At 37.9% G+C, this 19,558-nt stretch overlaps 1 protein-coding gene across 1 annotated transcript; it reads left to right on the top strand.

The window, feature by feature from the left end:
- Positions 1 to 404: 404 nt before the first annotated feature.
- Positions 405 to 18,474, top strand: LOC121955815 (solute carrier family 23 member 1-like). The gene is made up of 13 exons (XM_042503901.2): positions 405 to 496; positions 10,501 to 10,598; positions 11,135 to 11,272; positions 11,580 to 11,737; positions 12,665 to 12,824; positions 14,189 to 14,370; positions 14,616 to 14,736; positions 14,811 to 14,967; positions 15,819 to 16,072; positions 17,094 to 17,258; positions 17,340 to 17,448; positions 17,612 to 17,707; positions 17,827 to 18,474. The coding sequence occupies exons 2-13, from the start codon at positions 10,554 to 10,556 to the stop codon at positions 18,090 to 18,092; spliced, it is 1,851 nt and encodes a 616-aa protein (XP_042359835.2). The 5' UTR covers positions 405 to 496; positions 10,501 to 10,553; the 3' UTR covers positions 18,093 to 18,474.
- The last annotated feature ends 1,084 nt before the right edge of the window (positions 18,475 to 19,558 follow it).

Raw genomic sequence — 19,558 nt, 5'->3', positions numbered from 1 at the left:
TGCTGACAATATGTTTATTTCCATAATATAATATCGACGACTTTTTTCTTGTAAAACTACGACTTTATTCTCATAATGTTATGACTTTTTTTCTCATAATATGATGACTTTATTCTCAAAGTCTCAAAACAGTTTTTTTCCACGCTAAATGTGGCCCTTAAACTCCAAACTCCACCATGATGTTGCCATTTCTGGTCTTGAGTGAAATATTTTGGCTACTGGATTTTGGTTCTGGCAAATGTCCCTTAAACCTAAAGTTTGGCAGCTTTAGTAAAAGTAGTTTGGAGCATCTTATGAGGGATATTTTATACACATGGGTAAGAACAACCTTTAAACACACTAATTTATCAATGAGTCTTTTCTTAATATCCCTGAACTATACTAACAAATCATTTTGTGCTTTTCAGCAATCGTGGATGCTCTATCAGACCCAAAGAAGTTCTTGACCATAGCAGAAAAAAGAGCTGACCAGATGAAGGCGTTGGTGACTGACACGGTACACATGGCAACAAACACACACATTTATAGCTTTTTAAGCCAAGAATTAACAGAAATGCTGAGCTCCAGTTCTGGTTTAGGAAATTGTACCTGATTGACTGAGTACAACCAGTATTAACTGAGACAGCAAAGGTTTTTAACTCTTTACTCGGACACACAAGGCGGACATCTCCAACACTCTGCAACTAACACCAAAACAAAAAAGATTGATAAATAGCACTACAGGTAAGATAAAAGATGCATTTTTGATTTTAGGATGAACTTTCCCTGAAATGTAGCAAAAACAGGTGATGCATAATGCGCCTGCAGTGTTGGACAAGCGAGCAGCAAATAATGGGAGGTGTGGTTTCAAATGATCCGAGCAGGTGTCGTTATGTAGCTGCACGATTGTTTATGCATTCATTAAACAGGATGATGGAGTACTTACACTCTACAGGACAAACTGTAGCGTTATTAGCATCCCCATTGTAGCAGCAGGGTGCTCTCTGAATGCAGCGCTCAATAGGACCCGAAAGGCCTGTCCGAGTTTGAAGGAGAGGATTCAGCTCTGATTTATTGTGTAATACAGGATTTGAATGATCCTCATTAGCAGGCGAGCAGGTGAGGGATAATTATAAGGTGTAATACTTAATTATTGGATCCGCGTCTCAAATCCTTTAGCTCCTGAATCTTCTTTGTGCTGTAAATCAGAATTCAACGCCATAATTAAAATATCCCTGGAGTGAATCATGGGAACCAAAATGTGAAAGTGAATCCTCTTTAAGTTTGGAAAAGTGAGCACTTTGTGGTGCATGAACTTGTGAGGAACTGTCGACTGCTTTTGCTGTCACCCATGAGTATTTTTTTTTAAATTAATGCAGACTGTGTTTTATTAAAATACGAGTAAAGGTGGAGATCTTAATGAGGTCTTCGGGGAGAAAAGGAGGATGAGTAGACCTACAACTGAGAGGTAAATGTGAATAAATTATGAATGGGGCAGAGCGAGTCGGTCTTTATGAATATTGTGACAACTCTAAAAGTTTATCGTTCTCTAAAGAATAACGGCCATAAAGCCGGTTTCAGTAGCTGCTGCAGTGACTGTGTGCAGCACTCAATAGATGACTCAAAGCTGCTGCTCACAGTGCAGTTTCAGCACACAACATGTTGACAGGTAGAGGAGATATGGAGGTTGAATTATCGTGCAACTTTAGAATAATGTGTTTGATTTAACCCTTTGAAATTTGGATTAACATCACTTTTCTTGTACTGCATTTAGACGCCTCTCACAAGTATTTAAACCTCTGAACGCTGAGAAAATTGGTTAGATTTTTTTCAAAAGCATGAGGAAAAAGGCAATCAGCAACTGGGCAAGAAATGTCCTGCAAATTGCAAGAAATAAGTAGATTTAAAACATTATTAGAAATAAGCAAGACAAAATGCTCAGAGAACTAAATTTATAATTATCATAATTAGATAAAGAAATTTATATCACAGACACACATCAAGCACTTTTTCCAAGTCCTTTCCTTGTTTGCTTTTCTTTTTTTTGTGCGTGTGAGTCTTATTAGGTGTTTAATTTTAAGTTTACTTTTTTCTGGTTTTCAAGTAATTTGTTTTCAAGGTGCTTATTGTCTTCTACCCATGTGGAAGATAAGCCACAAGCAACTAATAAATATGGTTTTCATACTTGTATATTTAAGTAGACAAACTTAAATATACAAATGTATATTTCCTTTTTTTCCTCTGCAGTAAAATAGAAAACAAGAAAATGAGCTAAAAAAAAAAAAAAATCTTAAAAATTAGGATAATTCTTTCTAATTTTAAATCTATAATTATGATAACTGAAAGTATAGTGGTTTTTGGACATTTTTTCCCTAGCTTTTTTTAAAAAATAATTTTGTAAATCTACTAATTTCATTAATTTGCTCATTGCCCTTTTTTCCCCAAAGGTTTCAAAAAAAATCAAACATGCTCAAGGCTCAAAGGTTGAAATAGAGGCATCTGAATGCACAAAAAAAAGTGATGTCGAGGTTTGTGTCCAGGTTTCAGAGGGTTAATCTGGAAGATATATAGTTTCAATTACTATCAAAGTAAATGGTAAACTAGTAAAGCATTAATCCTATTTTCCTATGAATGGTTTTCAGACAAAAAGCTGCTGTTCATCATTCATATTCCATCGCCCTAAACATAACAAAACCCCCAAAGGATGTTTACAAACCTTTTGTGCCGACCCTCCGCAGCGAATGAAAATTTAATGGGGCAGTATTGCTGCGTACGCTTTCCTCCCCTGGGTTTTCATCATTGGGATTGATTTTGACGTGTAGATACAAACTAGCCATATAACACACAACGCTGTCGATTGGCCACAGTGCACGATTGTGGAGAAAAGATCAATATGAACTTTCCACAGGGGCCGTCAATCGGTTTATTAACGCATGTTTTAAAACTAAAATAACTTTCTGTTGAGCTGTATTGTATGATAAATGTGATCTTGTTGCATTTCTTATTGATGGCAGATTGCACGTATTCGTATAAACATAAATCTCCATGGACTCTTAATCACAAGAGACAGTTTGAAAGGATGCAAGTCAGAGCTTTCAAATCTTTTTCTCACTTTGTGTTTGTAAGCTTTCTGTCAGCGATGTCTGTGTAACATTTTGACAAAATAACTTCAGTATGTCACATGAAAGGATTCACAAGGGAGGGGTCATCTGTTCGTTCGTCATAAGCACAACATTACATTTTTAAAAAGTCAAACTTTATTGGAAACCTTATTATCTTTCTGATAAATCTAAATGCACCTATAATTTCTGGCTTCACAGGCGGCACGCGTCGACTCGAATCTAAGACACCGTTTGTAAAATGCTCCCTCACGTCTCATATTAGCACAGGCTTTTCATGTCATTGATTTTTTTCTCCCAACTAATTGCTGCAGAGGAAAGGCACACAAGACACGCTGTATTGGAGAACTGCAATTTACCAGTAATTGTTTCAGTGGTCTTGGTTTGTTTGGCCCTCTGTTAAAACACGTGGGAATATCTTACGTTGCATAATCAGGACTGCAATTATGGACTGAGTTCTTGAAAACCACTTACAAAATACCTGCAGGAACAACCTGATCTAATCAGGCTGGTAAAAAAAATAAAAATTACAATACTTTAAGTGAAGATATTTTTTATGCAGGAAAGTGTAGTAGTTTTTTAAAAACAGGCATAAAATGTATTTGTACTGGCTTACACTGCGGGGTGACTGGGGATGGTTGGAACATTTCTGACCTTTCTGTCTGTGTCTTGGAGCTCTTTGAAGCCGGTACGTTCAAAGTTTTACACAAATTAGTTTCATGCATCTGAGATTAAATGGTGCAGCTTGTGTCTCTGTAGCTCAAACATAAAATACATGATTTAGTCTCAAGGACTGAAATGTTACCATTTTACCCCATAGTCTGGGCTGAAATACAACATTATGAAATAATGATTATGGCAGAAATTGAAGACAGTGAAAGCTTTTTATGAAATGCTTGAATTACTTTTTAACAAAATCAATGTGTGTATAAGTGTTTGTGTGTCTGTGCTTGTCTGTTCTGCACTTATGTGTGCGTGTGTGTGTGTGCATGTGCATGAACCAAGAAGCCTATATTACTTCTTTTTTGTTTTTACATTTTCTCACATAAAAACTAACACAGGCCCTTTACCACAAAGTAGCTCTCCCTGTAGCTTCAAAATGAGCACTACCGCATGACAGATATCAACATGTGACTTCAACCACAAAGGAGGTGATGCTTTTACAAAAATAAATTAAGTAAATAATAATAATAATAATAATTAAAAATGATAATAATAATAATAATAATAATAATAATTTAAAAAAGCACAACTATCTTATTGCAAAACTATTTTTTCCTTATTTATTATTTTATTATTTATTATCCTCATACAGTGCTTTATACAGCCCTTTGTTTTTAGCTTCATCCACCTTTCCAACCTGCCTCCTCTTGGCCAGCTTGCGTTCGCTTCCTTGTTTACACCCATCAGCACATCAGTGTTATAATCGCAGCCTTCTAAAACACGTGGGTTCTTCACAAATTACTGACTCACCTTTACGTTTGATATGTATGAATTTGCATCATCAGTCATCTTTATATTCTCATCCCAGCTCGTCACATGCTGCCGCTTTGTCAGTGGAATTACGCGTCTGCATATTACGCTTTAGGTATCCTTCTACGTCTGATATTTGTGTTTCACGATGCTGCTGCTGTCATGTCAACAAATACACACTGCATTTGTTAATGTTAAGGCAACAACAGCACATGGCAACAAGCGACGGGATGTCAACAAACACACATGCTGGCACAGATAGTTAGGATTAGGCACATGGTGTAGAAAAAAAACCTGTCACCATCATACAGGAATTGAACAACAGACTCTGGCATAAAAGTCAGTTGTTTATGGCACTGAATCACCATACACACCTTCACACTCCTTGAGTTACATCGATACTGGCAGTGTTTTAACCTGACACCATCCTACTGTGTTTCACAGGTTCTGTCTGGCCACGCTGTCAAATGATGCCGCCTGTCCACGTATTGAAAAATACCACAACCAGCTCTGTCTGGCCTCAGTGTTGCGCACTTACACCACAAGCATTGACAGAGTGGCACTATTTTACCAGTTTGGAATAAGAATGGGCTGGAAATTAGTTGCATTAGTTTTTATAGGAAAACAAGCATGAAAACAGCATCGAGCTGATAATTCTGCACATGTGAAATAAGGACTGAACCAAGCATGTGCAGAGTGAATCAGGTGATTTATTGCTTGTTTCTGATTGGAGAAATGGAAAGTGTTACAACTGTATTATGTTATAACCATCCCCGGTCTCCCCTACAGAGTGAAATACTATCTCAATACTCAAAGTGTCATATTGATTTAAAGATGACTGATGCTGCCTTAGAGCATCTTCCCTGCCGTGACCTTCAGCTGTTTGGTTAAATTGACACTGATGTTAAACAGTGTCCACAGTGATAACATCAAGTGTTGAGGAGTCAGAGAAACTAGATTACTTTAAGTTCTTCAAAAGTTTAGACTGACCTTAGATCGAGCCTCAAGGGCAACTTCCCAGTGACATTCATGAGACCTTGTGAAAGGTGACCGTTGTCCAGGCTCTTAATCACTAATCATTTCAACAATTTCTCTAATTGAATGTTTTTTTCCCGAGCTTTTTAATTCAAAATACACAGACTACATCCACATACCCTCATATTCTCTTATTTTTATTTTTTTTTCAAGTAAAATAATTTGAGGACCTTATTTGCTTTGAGTATGACCACAGAAACTGAACCAACTCTAAGAGGACATCTGCTTATTCAAACAAGGAGGCGAACAAGCTTGTTGCGTTTGTTGTGCAAATTTATTGCTAAATATTCAAGGCACATGTGTGATGCTGCCTCAATTTGTAATCCTGTTTCCCTTCTGCTGAATTTTCATTTGTTTTTACCCTCGCAAAAACGTCCAAATAATACACAAATTAATTCAGAGATTGTGTTTGTTTCGGACGTGCTGTTTTTCACGCAAAAGGCTCCTCGGGTGAATACAAAAGGAGAGAGGCGAAAACATAGATTTTAGTTTTATTCCAACAAAATTAAAGACATTCACACCATAAATTAATGCAAAAAAGGCACAGATTGGTGCAGAAAATTCCCCAGAATCCATGAAATTAAATTTTATGGCTGAGGACCCAATAATTCCCGCGTTTCATAAGTGACTCCACTGGTTTTGAAACCAAACGTACACCCATTTGCACATATATAGAAAAAAGGGAAAGAGATGCCCAAAAGCAGGACAACTGTTAGAATAAAGAAAGAAGCTGTAAAATTTGATTTGAATTAGATGTGTTGCTCTTTGTCGTGAAAATCTTGGCAGAAGTTTCTTCTTTAAATCTGAAGCACTGAGCCTCTCTGCAGGGACACACTGGTTCCAAGATCAAGTGTAGTTTGGGAACAAAGTTGAGTGTTTTTCACACTCTGACTGCACATTTTCAATGGATTGGTGTCGGCACTTGTTTGCTTTGAAAAGATCTGCACTCTTAGCCGGAGACAAGTATTAACCATTGAGCCATTAATCTGATTTCACTCAGCTGGGGGAGTACGGGCAGGAAACATGTTCATGTTTGATGTAAAACTTGCAGATCCTCCTCAGGCTGAGTCAGCCTCCTCTGGCTTGTCTGAGAGGAGATGTAAATGTCTGGCTGCTTGCTATCACTCCTGCAGAGATGCATGAGAAGTGATTGCATGGCATTAAAATACCATGAAGTCTTTGATAAGATAACAACACTGTAATCTCTGCTGAGTGCCACGAGCATAAACATGGATACAGGCTGCAATCCAATCGCCTGAAAAACTGTTGGCATTGTACGTTTGTGCAGTAATGTTAAATTTGCATGTTATTACATATGGATATTAAAACTTTACATTTCAACAACACTGTGGTTAGGTTTAGGCTTAAAGAGACTTGGTTATTGTTAGGAAATGATCAACTTTTGGCTTATTATACCTGGTTTTGGGGGGGACACATTCCCTGCTGGGAAAACAGTAAGTCTCAATAAAAAACAGTCATTTTCCAGTTGGCTAGAAATGAGTGATTACGGAGTGATGTCTCCTTAAAATATTTTTTTTTTTTGCATAGTGGGCAGAAAACCGGTGATGTCCTGGTAAAGAAACAATCATTTTTAATGTCACTGTACCAGCTGGACAACAATGGTTTTTCATGCCATTATCCCATTGGTAAAAGCAGCAATGTCACTGTAAAAATCAACTGCTTTTTGTGCCACTATCCGAGCAGGTAAAGCAAAGATGTCCAGTAAAAAACATCTGCTTTATGCCACTGTCCCAGCAGGAGACGCAGTAATGTCCAGTAAAAAAGCAACCATTATCGTGCCATTATCCTAGCAGAAAAAGCCGGGACTGTTGCCCAAAGAAACCATCACTTTTCAGGCCACAATCCTAGCAAGAAAACAAGTAATGACTCTGTAAAAAACAACTGTTTATTACCTAGAGAGCTGCTGGAAACACAGCAATGACTTACTAAATCACAACCCATTTTGCAGTTTGTTGGTCTTGAACTGTATTCTGTAGTGACAAAGTCAGCTCATATATTTTGTCGCTATAGAAATGGTAATAAACAAATGTTTGAAACAAATGTCACAGGTCTTTGGTTTGCAGAAACGTACAATGCCAACGTTTTTTTCTGGCGACTGTAAAAGGTTAAACCCTCTGAGAGCCATTTCACCTGTGCAAGACCAGCTTTTAAGAAGTTTTCTCATATGCATTTGATTGTTTGAGCTAAGTCTTTACTGGATGCAGTTAATGCTTTAGGCAAGTTATAAAACATGTAGCACTAAATATGCACAAAGAGCTCCAGAGAAGATCTGTTTCTTTTACTACTTGTTCCCTCGGGCTCCACAGAGACACAATAGCTTGTTGCTGGATGAGCAAATACTTTATGTGCTGTGACGTCTGCTGACTGAATGTTCTTTGCTGCTTTCAAACCTCCGTGTTTACGTCTGTGCATCCTACCTTCTCTGTCACAATGTGTCACAATTAGTCTGTGCAAAAATCATGTGCAGATTTGCAGCATGATTCAGTGTTACATATGCACTATTTCGCTCGTGGCAGTATTTTTTTTTTTTTTGCATCGGAAGAAGCAGATGATTCCCACTTAAAATGTACACAAAAACTGATTCAGGATTTTTTAAAACGTATTGTTACCGCACGGTTGATATTCTTTGTGATCAAATGTCCTCACTAAAAACTTGGCAAAACCTAATTTCATGTTATACAGATGTTTTTATACAATGCATTTTATTATTTTGATTATACTGTTATTCTCTGCAATTCTTTTTTATTAGATTAAATTTACTTTTTTCAACCATACATTTTCAACAGATTTTGTTACTAGATTCATTATTATTTGTATTTATTCTTGTTTGTTTATTTTATGGAGTTACTTTCATTTTCAGATTTTTATGAAATATGAGTTTTTATTTTTTTACCATATATTTTATACAAATTTTTTTTAATCGATTCATTTTTTATTTGAATCTATTTATTTTGTTTATTTATTTTTATGGCTTTATTTTATGAGTTTACTTTTATTTTCAGCTTTCTATATTATTACATTGACTTCTTTCTACGGTCTGTAATGTTGCATACTTTTTTGTAAAGGTATTTCTCAATGTGACTGTGAAAGGGTTAATGAGCAGTGAGCTGAGTAAACCAGAAAACACTACCTTCTCATAAATCCTGCTTCTCTACACTCAAAACATGACAAATTAACCTGCCTGCCTATAAGTCACAAAATGATAAAGCAGCATTATCTATGAAAATGTTGCAGGGAGTTAATGATGTGCTACATCGCTGCAAATGACATTAAAGTTTGGTTTTCTTCAGAGAGCGTCCTTTAGAATATAAATGCCTCCCTAAGTGCACACATAAAGCAGCAGCATTATTATAAAAGCAAAGAATATCTCAAACTGTGTTGCTGCTGATGGGCCCTCCATGGCCTTTTTTTCACTTAGTTCCTCCTTACTTTGCAGCAGATAAGTGGCGTGTCACTTTGACCTGCTTTAAACCTGTGAAACTGCTCCGATAGTGTCATTAATTCAACTCAGTGAGAACGGAGGACACGAGCCTGAGGGAAATTAAACACCACTCAAGTACCCAAAGACAAGTAAGAAAATAGGAAGCACTACACTTGAACCTGTCGTTGTCCCATAATTCTTAGCACCCTTTTTTTTTTTTTATAAAACTTGAGGTTGTGTTTTCACATGATAATTTCCCGAGAATCGTCGCCGTACCTGCCTCGACACATTTATCAGCGCGGCACAGAGAGATCATATCAAGTCTCCTCGTTCTCTTCCCCCCTTCGAGCGAGGGAAACATCCTCTCTTTGAAGGCCTAAATCTCTTTATCTTTGCATCTTCCCAATTTTGTCCTGTCAACTGATTGTGACAGTTTGAGGTGAGCGCTAAATGCAAACCGTGATCAAACAAACCGTGAGCTGAAACTGTCAGAGTTCTCTCCCAGCTCTTAGTTAAGTTTCTTTTGTTTTTTTTATTTGTTCTCAGCATGTTTTGATTTAATTAAAAAAGTAAGCTCCTGTGGAAGAGAAGACGTAACTTTTTCAATTATGGAGTCGTTAGGAAATTTATCTGACCATCCATCCTGTTGTAAGGCTGCCTTCCTCCAGCCTTAAATCAACGTAAATGTCTTCTTTTTTCCCCGTCACTTTAAAGTCTGCTTCATCAGTCGGACAAATTAACGAAACACACAGGAAGGTGATTCATCACTTCTGATCTCCCATATCACTCCGCGATCTAAACCATCCTTGATCTTAAAAGGAAGGTGCACCACATTATGTAGTTCCTAATTTTACTCAAAGAGGAGCACACAATATAATGTATTGATTTAATTCAACCTGTTATTTGTAAGTTGCAACAACTTTACAAAATCAAGAAAATATTACTAAAGTTTAAGTCAATGTACCAATAAGAAATCAAGTAAACATGAATTAAGATTAATAGTTATATTTAGTTACATGTTTCAGGGTAATCAGTTTCCTAGATTTTGTAAAGTAATATCAGTTTGTCAGATTTTTTAATGTGTGAAGTCAGAGACAAGCTCATTGCCACTTGCGGTTTTGATTTTGGGCCATACGGCTGCTTCCCTCTCTTGGCCGAGAAAAGGTCTTGAACCCGGCTTGGCCGCTATATTTATCATTATAATACAGGAAAGAGTGAATCTCAATTGAGATGAACTGAGCAGCTGTAAATTATCACCAAGATTGGAATCTGGGTCAAGTAAAGATTTGAATTTGGTACTAAAACACCTTTACAACACATAATGTATAACTTTAAGTGAGTGATTTACATTGACCTTAACACTGTGTCCTCCCACTCTGACTCCTCAGCATTAGGTCTGACTGGTTGCTTGTCTGTGGTTGTCTTTATTTTTCAATTTGTCTCTTTTTATAGAAGAACTCTGCCTCAAGAACAAGATCAAATTTTTATTTGACACTGAAGTTGCAATGGCTTCGGGAAAGCAAAATGGACTTGAAAGTCTTGAATTTGATGTAAGTACAACAACTTATTCATGTAAAATGTGTCCTATGTGGACATTTTCCATTATTCTCTCTAAATGCAGTCACAGCGCCAGGTTCCTGTAAGCATTCAGAAGAAACACTGCTTTTGGTGCAGTGTGTTGCTAAATAATAAGCATATCTTGAGTAATATTTACTTCACTATGTTGCGATTGATCCTGCTACACTGTGGGCAAAGGTTCAGACAAGTGGGAGTAATTTAGGTTGGAAGTTTCTAAAAGTTATGTAACTTTTTTTATTCTCTCACAGCTCCCAAAGCCCACACAGCACAAAATAATATTTATTTTCAATGAAGCTTTGTTTTTTTATATGCATTTGCTTTTTAACCTTCCACAGTTGCAGCGAATACATAAACACAATAACAGAACATTATATAATATCTACATTAACTGTAGATGTGTACTAATGATAAAAAAATGAGAACAAGTTATTACATAAGTACATCTCGAGGTGCGTTTTTGTAACCTCCTGATTTGTGTCTTTTTGCATTGTTTTTTACGCTGCTGCAGATTGATGTCAATGATCAACAAAGCAAAGAGGAGGGAAAGACATGTGGGAACAGCTGTGTAACAGAGGACAAAAATAAACCAACCTATTCTGTGACTGATGTCCCCCCGTGGTACCTTAGCAGTTTTCTGGCCATTCAGGTGGGTTTGAAAAAGATTTCAAATTTGTAAGATCTGTTTGAATGTTTTGTGAAATTCTCAGTCGCTGTGGCTGTTAAACAAAAACTGTAACTGAGGCAATAACATGATGAACTTTTATATCTGTCAGTACATGATGCATTTACATCATCATCATCTCATGCAAAAATACAGACTGCATCTGTCAAATACTCTAAATGCAGATTGTTCAGTGTTTTTGCCTCTTGACTCGCTGTATTTGGTACAGACCTGCATTTTTGATGCGTTAGGTTTCATACTGTCAATTCATCGCTATTCCTCTCCCGTGCAGCATTACCTCCTAGCATGTAGTGGATTGATCTCCATCCCCCTCATTCTCTCGGAGGGGCTGTGTCTGCAGCACGACAGCCTGACCCAGAGTCGCCTCATCAACACCATTTTCTTTGCCTCTGGCCTGATCACGCTGCTGCAGGTCATCTTCGGTGTCAGGTCAGCGTGATAGTGCTAGTTCACTGCATGACTCACAATCCTATAAAAATAAAAAAGATTGGCAAGAATGTTTAGATAAACTTGAGAAGCTTGAAAAGTTAAACTTTTCACTTACACTTTTATTTTTATATTTGCATTCGACCCTGATCCCTTATGGTCTGAGCCGCGGCCACCACATGCTCGCCGACCAACTTCCCTCCAGAGGGGGCCCCTGGTTAATTTTTTAACCAAACACCTTTATTTTGGGTTTATATGAATGTAAAGATTAAAGCCTATCTGCTGAGAAGAATGTCTCTCACCCACACTGTAAAAATGTCAACTCTAAAAACAAGACAAAAAGCAATAAAATGGGGAGAATATTACTTAAAATTCGCAAAAGTATCTGCTGACAGAACAGGAAAATTTCTCTTAACAAGGTTTTTTGTAACAGGTAAAAATAACTTAACCAAAAACTAGGCAAAAACTAGCACATCTATCTAGATTTTTTTTTTTTTTAATTAAGAGGTATTTTCTCAATATGAAGAAAAAAATTAGCTTGTGGTATTGTCTTAGAATAAGAATACATGTTTGAGAACTACATCTTAAAACCCTCACAAAAATGCTGCAAAAGGACAAAACAGCTTAAAACAAGTCATAAAATTGACCCCAAAAACAAGCATTTATTGCCTTGATTTTGGATATTTCATATTACTTAGACTTCAGTTTTTGCAGGTTGTGAATATCATTTGATAAATTATGGCTAACTATAAATACAAAAATGTAGTCAATACAAATAATAATAAAAATATTTGTTAAATGCAAGTTAACCAGTTGCATACACTAGTAGTCTTAATAGTCTTCTACATCAGTAGACATGTGGTGTCCTTTAACTGCTTTTTCTCATTCAGTGTCTCACTGAGAATAATTTCTCTTTATGTCACACTTTAGGCTTCCCATCCTGCAGGGAGGCACATTTTCTTCGATGACCCCTGCCATGGCCATGTTCTCCACGCCAGAGTGGAAGTGTCCAGCTTGGACCCAGAACGCCACTCTGGTCAACACCTCCTCACCTCTGTTCAGAGAAGTGTGGCAGACCCGCATGAGAACAGTGCGCTAAGACACCTGCATTCACAGAATTGATAACAAAGACATAAAACAGCACATCTGTAGAGCTCTTTGTTATTTCAGTGAGCTCCAGTCATATTGGTGTTACAGTCCGTCAGCTGGCAAAAGAAACAGTGATGGCGTTCGATTTAAATAGCATCTTTGAAACATATCGAATGCAATTCAATGTGCTTTGTAGTTTTATTGAAGAAACAAAGACAAGAACAACACAGAAAATAAGCAAAAATTAATCTTTAAAAACTTATCTTTATAAGTAGAATAAGTATAAAACATAAAATTGTGATATTAAGACACTACAAATAAAAGCCAGACTAAAAAGAAAGGCTTTTGGTTTAAAAGTATCAGTATTTCAGATCCTCCGGCAGGCTGTCCCAGTGTTTTGGAGAGTGATGGCTAAAAGTAGATTCACCAAATGTTTTGGTTCTACTCTGAGGAAAAACTAAAAAAGAAGAGTTGGAGGATCTGAGGAGCCTTCCTAGGTCATAATCTAAAAGCATCTCTCAGATGTAGTCTGGTGCAAGGCCATTCAGTGCCTTATAAACTAATGAAAGAATTTTAAAACCAATGCAAAAACTAACAGGCAGCCAGTGTAAAGTTTTTAAACAGGCGTGATGTGTGCTCTCCTCACGGTCTTAGTCAAAACTCGTGCTGCAGAATTCAGAATTAGTTGAAGCTAATTGATTGTTTTCTTTAGTCGACCAGAAAGGAGAGTGTTACAGTAGTATAGCCCACTAGTTATAAAACCTTGGATTAGTCTCTCTGTGTTGCTCAGAGAGAGAAATGGCCTGACTTTGGATACTTTTGCCATACAGCGTATATGTGGCTTAAAATTAAAATCAGAATCAGATATGACTCCAGGATTTCTTGCCTCTTGTTTCGGGTTTAGTCCAGGTGTACTTAGTTTGGAGGCCAGTCTCTCTCTGAGCCTTTAAAACAATGACCAGTACCTCTGCTTTGTCCCAGTTAAGCTGTAAAAAATTCTGTGACATCCAGGCCTAAATATCGAAAATACAGTTAAAAATCAGCCTGTCATCAGTAGGCGCGGCCACATAGAGCTGAGTGTCATCAGCATAGCTGTGGAAAGAGATGCCATGCCTCCTGATGACATTGACCAGAGGTAGCATGTATAGATTATAAAGTAACGGTCCTAAAATTGATCCTTGTGGTACACCACAGGTAACCTTATAGTGTTTGGAGAAGTGATTACCTATAGAAATACAAAAACAAAATCTAACACAAAGATATGAGGAGAGCCAGTTTAAAACAATTCCAGACAGGCAGACACACCTTATACATACTTAATTGATCTAAAAGAAAGTGTTGATGTTATTGTGTTTATGTCCACAGCTGCAGGGCTCCATCATGGTGGCCTCACTCCTCCAGATCCTGGTCGGTTTCTCTGGCCTCATCGGCTTCCTCATGCGCTTCATTGGGCCTTTAACCATCGCCCCTACAGTCTCCCTCATTGGCCTGTCACTGTACGATTCAGCCGGAGCCAAGGTTGGCAGCCACTGGGGCATCTCTGCTATGTATGTAACAGCTCGCTGCATTTGTGAACATCATGTTGCTTTGTGTGAAGGTTGTTGTTGTTACTGTGTGAATCAGCCATGTTTGTGCTGCAGGTTTCGCACTGACCGTCTTTCTTAGGAAATCACGGTCTATTAATACATTGAAATTAAGAACAAGAAGGATTTGCCCTAAGTGAATATGGTGTCATCACTTTCAAGTATGATTTTTGCATCATCATGCTAATGACAGTTCTTCTCATACACAGGACCACCGTGCTGATCATCCTGTTCTCCCAGTACCTCCGTCTCGTACCAATCCCTGTTCCTGCATATAGCAAAGCCAAGAAACTGCACACCTCAAAGTTTTATATCTTCCAGTTCATGCCTGTATGTTTTGTGGAAAGTCATCACAGATCTGTCTAACTATACTGATAGTGGTACTAATATTAGATATTGATTAGATTCTGCTGGGCGTTCTGATCTCATGGTTAGTCTGCTACCTCCTCACCATCTACGATGTCCTGCCGTCTGATCCAGCCCAATATGGTCACCTGGCTCGCACTGATGTGAAGGGAGATGTGGTGAACGAGGCTCCCTGGTTCACATTTCCTTATCCTGGTAAGTTCACCAGAACACTTTTTGTCAGGGAGTTTAGGGAAAGTAACAATTATAGATGGTGTAGAATCAAGTTTTCTGCTGAAAGTATTAAAGAGACAGTTCACCCTGTAACAAAAATACATGCATTTCTTGAATCAGCCGTAGAGATGTTTGCCTTCTCTCCAATATTATGGAACTACATGGCACTCGAAAGAAAAAATGCATTTTAAAAAGCTCAACAGCAAAAGAGTGCTGAGAGGGACGACATTTTTCTGTCGGCCAACCTGGCAGCTAACATCACCCTGGTTCCCTCGTCAAAAAACATATGAAATTTTTCCACTGGATTTTGGATCATTGCAGAAAATGAGTTCTGTGGCATGATACTTACACGTTTTGTTCAGCAAGAAAATCGCAAATGAACACCACTATCAGGACATTCGAAGCCTAAATGCAATCGTCAAAATTTAAAAGCTATTGCTATGCTAAAAACAACTACACTATGGTCACGTTGCAGCCGCTATGAGGCTGTAAAGCCGTGTTCAGCGCGGTCTGGCATTATGACAGTCTGTAGTCTCATTTAGCCAATGGTTAACAACCATCTTTTTTAAGCAGGGTACCCGTGCAGTCTTAAAAGCTTTGAATTTGATATTTTCAAATTGAAGGTCTTAAAAAGTCTGTAATTCGTCAACAAAATCTTAAATTTCGTTTGCAAAGGTCTTAATTTCTTTTACTTATACTATCACCGTGATGTTGCTCGTTACGCGTCCTGCTGTGTTTTGGATGTTATTATCCGTCTGATCACTGGGTGAACTGTCCTTTTCAAATATTTTTATGGACTATTCAATAATCAGTATGTTTAATTCCTCATTCAGGTCAGTGGGGCATGCCAGCTGTGAGCATGGCAGGTGTGTTTGGCATGATGGCTGGAATAATATGCTCCATGGTTGAGTCTGTGGGCGACTACCACTCATGTGCTACTCTGTCAAGGGCCCCTCCGCCCCCCAAACACGCCATCAGCCGAGGCATTGGCGTTGAGGGGCTCGGCAGTTTGTTGGCAGGGGCTTTGGGCACAGGGAACGGCACTACCTCACTTAGTCAGAATGTGGCTGCCCTGGGCATCACCAAGGTGAAGTACTTAGGATATTGATGTCCAGTCCTTCAGTTTAAAGGAATACTTCACCGCCCCACATGACCATTATTTGTATATCATTTACTCACCCTGTGTTGTGTTGAATCCACGAGGAAAGCTTTGTTTTTCTCGCTTGTCTCCATGATGCGTGAGGAATCCATACACAGAGAAAAATCTTTATGAACTGAAGCCACTGGGGTCCGCATCCAACAACAGCAAAACTCCACCAAAACATCCGTTTACAAACTCACACAGTTTAGTTTAATCCAAGTGTCATTTATCCAGTCAGATGCTCAGTACTTCCCAAAAAGACAGCCCTTTCCAACAGGGAACTGAATTGAAGGGAGACTTATCTGTTATCTCTTCAGAGCCAGACTCCATAAAAAAAACATTCATTTTCATTTGATGAACACAGAAGCTACCGGTGTAACGCTGCCTCAATCTGTTAGTTTGTTTGTGTTATTATGTGAATTTGGTGAATCCAAACTAACCCTTTGAAACAACAAAGACATGTAATAACACAAAGTAACTTATTGATCGAGACAGCAGTCGAGCAGCAGCTCCTGTGTTCAGCGAGGTAAAATTACTGTTTTTGTCAATGGAGTCTGGCTTTGAAGAGAGCACAGATAATTTTACTTTGTTTGTTCTCCGCTGGAAATGACTGTCTGGGAAGTACCAAGTTTACTGCTGGATAAATGAGACTTGGATCTTACTGAGTTGTGTGAGAGTTTGTATGTTTTGATTAAGTTTTGCTGTTGTTAAATGTAGACCACTATGACTTCAGTTTAAGAATTTTCTTCAATTTTGGTTTATTTGATCACAGTGGAGGCATGCAAGAAAAACAAAGCTTTCTTTAAGAATTTAGTATAGGGTCAGGAATCGATAAACAAATGTTCATTTGAGGGGTGAAGTTTTCCTTTCATTTTAATTTAAACTGCATAATTTCATAACTATGCATTTGTGAAAGAGCATTAAAAGCAAAACTTATATATCAAACTGCCTGTTTGTGTGCCGACAGGTGAGCAGCCGAGTGGTGATTCTTCTGAGTGGAGCTTTCATGATTTTGATAGGAATGGTGGGTAAAATTGGAGCCATCTTCACCACCATCCCCACCCCTGTGTTGGGAGGGATGTTACTGATCATGTTTGGAGTGATAACTGCAGCAGGAATTTCTAACCTGCAGGTGATTTATGATTTAATATTAAGCCAAATTTTTCCCACATTGCTGCTGTTCAGAATATTGCTGATACATCTCATTTTACAGTCCACAGACATGAATTCCTCCAGGAATATATTTGTTTTTGGTTTTTCCATGTTTTCTGCACTCGTCATTCCAAACTGGATCATGAAAAATCCTGATTTCTTAGACACAGGTACGATCAACCAGGACACATCATTACTTTTTAACAGGTTGCATTCAGTTTTTAACTTGATTGAAACAGCAGGTGATGCATATCTTTATAGCTATACATTAAAGTATTTTATCTGTATTGCACAAATATTTTCTCTGTCTCTTGTCCTTGGCGTGTAACTCAGGTTTCAAAGAGGTCGACCAAGTGTTGCACATATTGTTGACGACCCACATGTTTGTAGGAGGATTTCTTGGCTTCTTCCTAGATAACACAATTCCTGGTAAGATAAAGTGAAAGGTTGTTATTGAATCAAAAAGCATTCAGGACACGTGATTGTAAAGTATATTTTATTATAAAGAAATCTGTTGCCTAATACTCCCTCTAATCTCACTGTCTCAGGGAGCAAACGTGAGCGCGGCCTCTCAGTCAGGGACAAAGATCATCTTGAAGACTCGAGCTGCACCTTGGGAACTGAAGAGGTGTATGACCTCCCCTTTGGCATTACTTCTTGCCTCTCGTCCCAATCTTGGGTTCGTTATGTCCCTTTCTGTCCCTGGAACGGCCACAGATCCGAGTACAGGTCAGAAGAAAACAATGTGCCGCAGAGCTGGGGGAGTACGCAAACACCTAACGGCACAGAGGTCATTGATGAATCTGCTTTCTAGCTTTCTAGTTTGCTGAACTAACAGCGGTGCATTGAAATGAAAGGAAAAAAAATTGAAAAAAAATGGTGTCTTCCTCTGTTTTCAGACGTACTGCTGTTTCTAATAAAACAAGGGTAAAAAAAAAAGATTGTTTAAAGGATCTTTGCATTCTCCATCACTGGTTATAAGGTCATTACATTTAGTTTATCTATGTTTATGGCCCTAAATGTTCAACACTTAAACAAAACAATGAATTTAAAGCTGTAGTTGGTAACTTTAATATAAACAAGATTTTGTAATATGTGATTAAGCACTAAATCACTAAATCATGACAGAGCTAAACACAGGAAACTCATCTCCTTTTTTCTATTAGAACTTATGAATTTTATATGAAAAAAATGTATAATGCGTCAACCTCTGCCACCTGTCAAATAATTCCCATGAGCTGGAATTACTAAAATGCATGATACTTGGCCCACTTTCTAAGAAATATGACTGACATCGGCCACACTGCAGCCCTGTAATAAACAAATGTGCTCATTTTGTACATATGAGTCTCAATTTGCTCTACAACAAAATGCTTCATACACAATAAAAGTACACCATGATGGATGGATTTTTTGCTACTTTGCATAATGTGAAAACAGTACAATGAATAGACGTTTTTAGATTTTGACTCTATCAACACCAAAGTTGGGATACATTTTTGTTTGACTGAGATATACAGTCGTATTATTGAGCAAGGGGATAGCGAACAGGCCTACCAGCACATCTGCCCTTACAGTTTACCACACTTTTCTTAGGATGTGTTGATTTTCAGGCAAAGCTCTCTGATAAATATATGTTTATATATATGTATGAATATATGTATATTCTTTCTGTAAAAAAGGCCCCCACAAAGTGTTGCTTGCTTCAATATAGTAAATTATATTTGTTATAGGAAATAATACTTTGTCTCTTCACATTCAGAAAAGTGTGTTCATTGGGCTCTGGACCAAGTGGGTGAAATATGTAGGACCTTTACGGCCAGATTTTGTAGAGGTGTTCGATAAAAACCTAACCATGTTGTTCTATTTTGACTGCTAATCAATTTCTTTTTCAAGTCTCTTCCTGAAATATTTTACAAAACTTTTACATGTACACTTTGCCTCTTCCAAATTGAAACTCTGAACAACAGGGGGGTGTTTACTGTCTGTCTTGATTTATGTCCTGTGCCATAAACTGCTGTGATTGAAATTATTAAAAAAAAATTTTAAAAAAGAAGAATTTTACCAAATTTGGTGCAAATGCTCTGGGGGCAAGTATTAACCCAGATTTGAAGAGTCATAGTCATTAATGTGTGAGGGTGTGGCAGATACAAGCATTATCTGCTTTTTTATCATCGGCTCAATTTACGGTGAGCGGAAAGGAGCTAGAGATATGAGCGTTGGCACCATAACTGTACATGATGTCCTTATAAATGATAATTGCAAAGTGCGAGGCTTAGC

Source organism: Plectropomus leopardus, chromosome 16 (genome assembly GCF_026936395.1).
Source record: "Plectropomus leopardus strain MGB_pleo_1.0 chromosome 16, ASM2693639v1, whole genome shotgun sequence".
NCBI lineage: Eukaryota > Metazoa > Chordata > Actinopteri > Perciformes > Serranidae > Plectropomus > Plectropomus leopardus.
The sequence above is the reverse complement of the archived record's forward strand: the minus strand, read 5'-3'. Positions and strand labels throughout refer to the sequence as shown.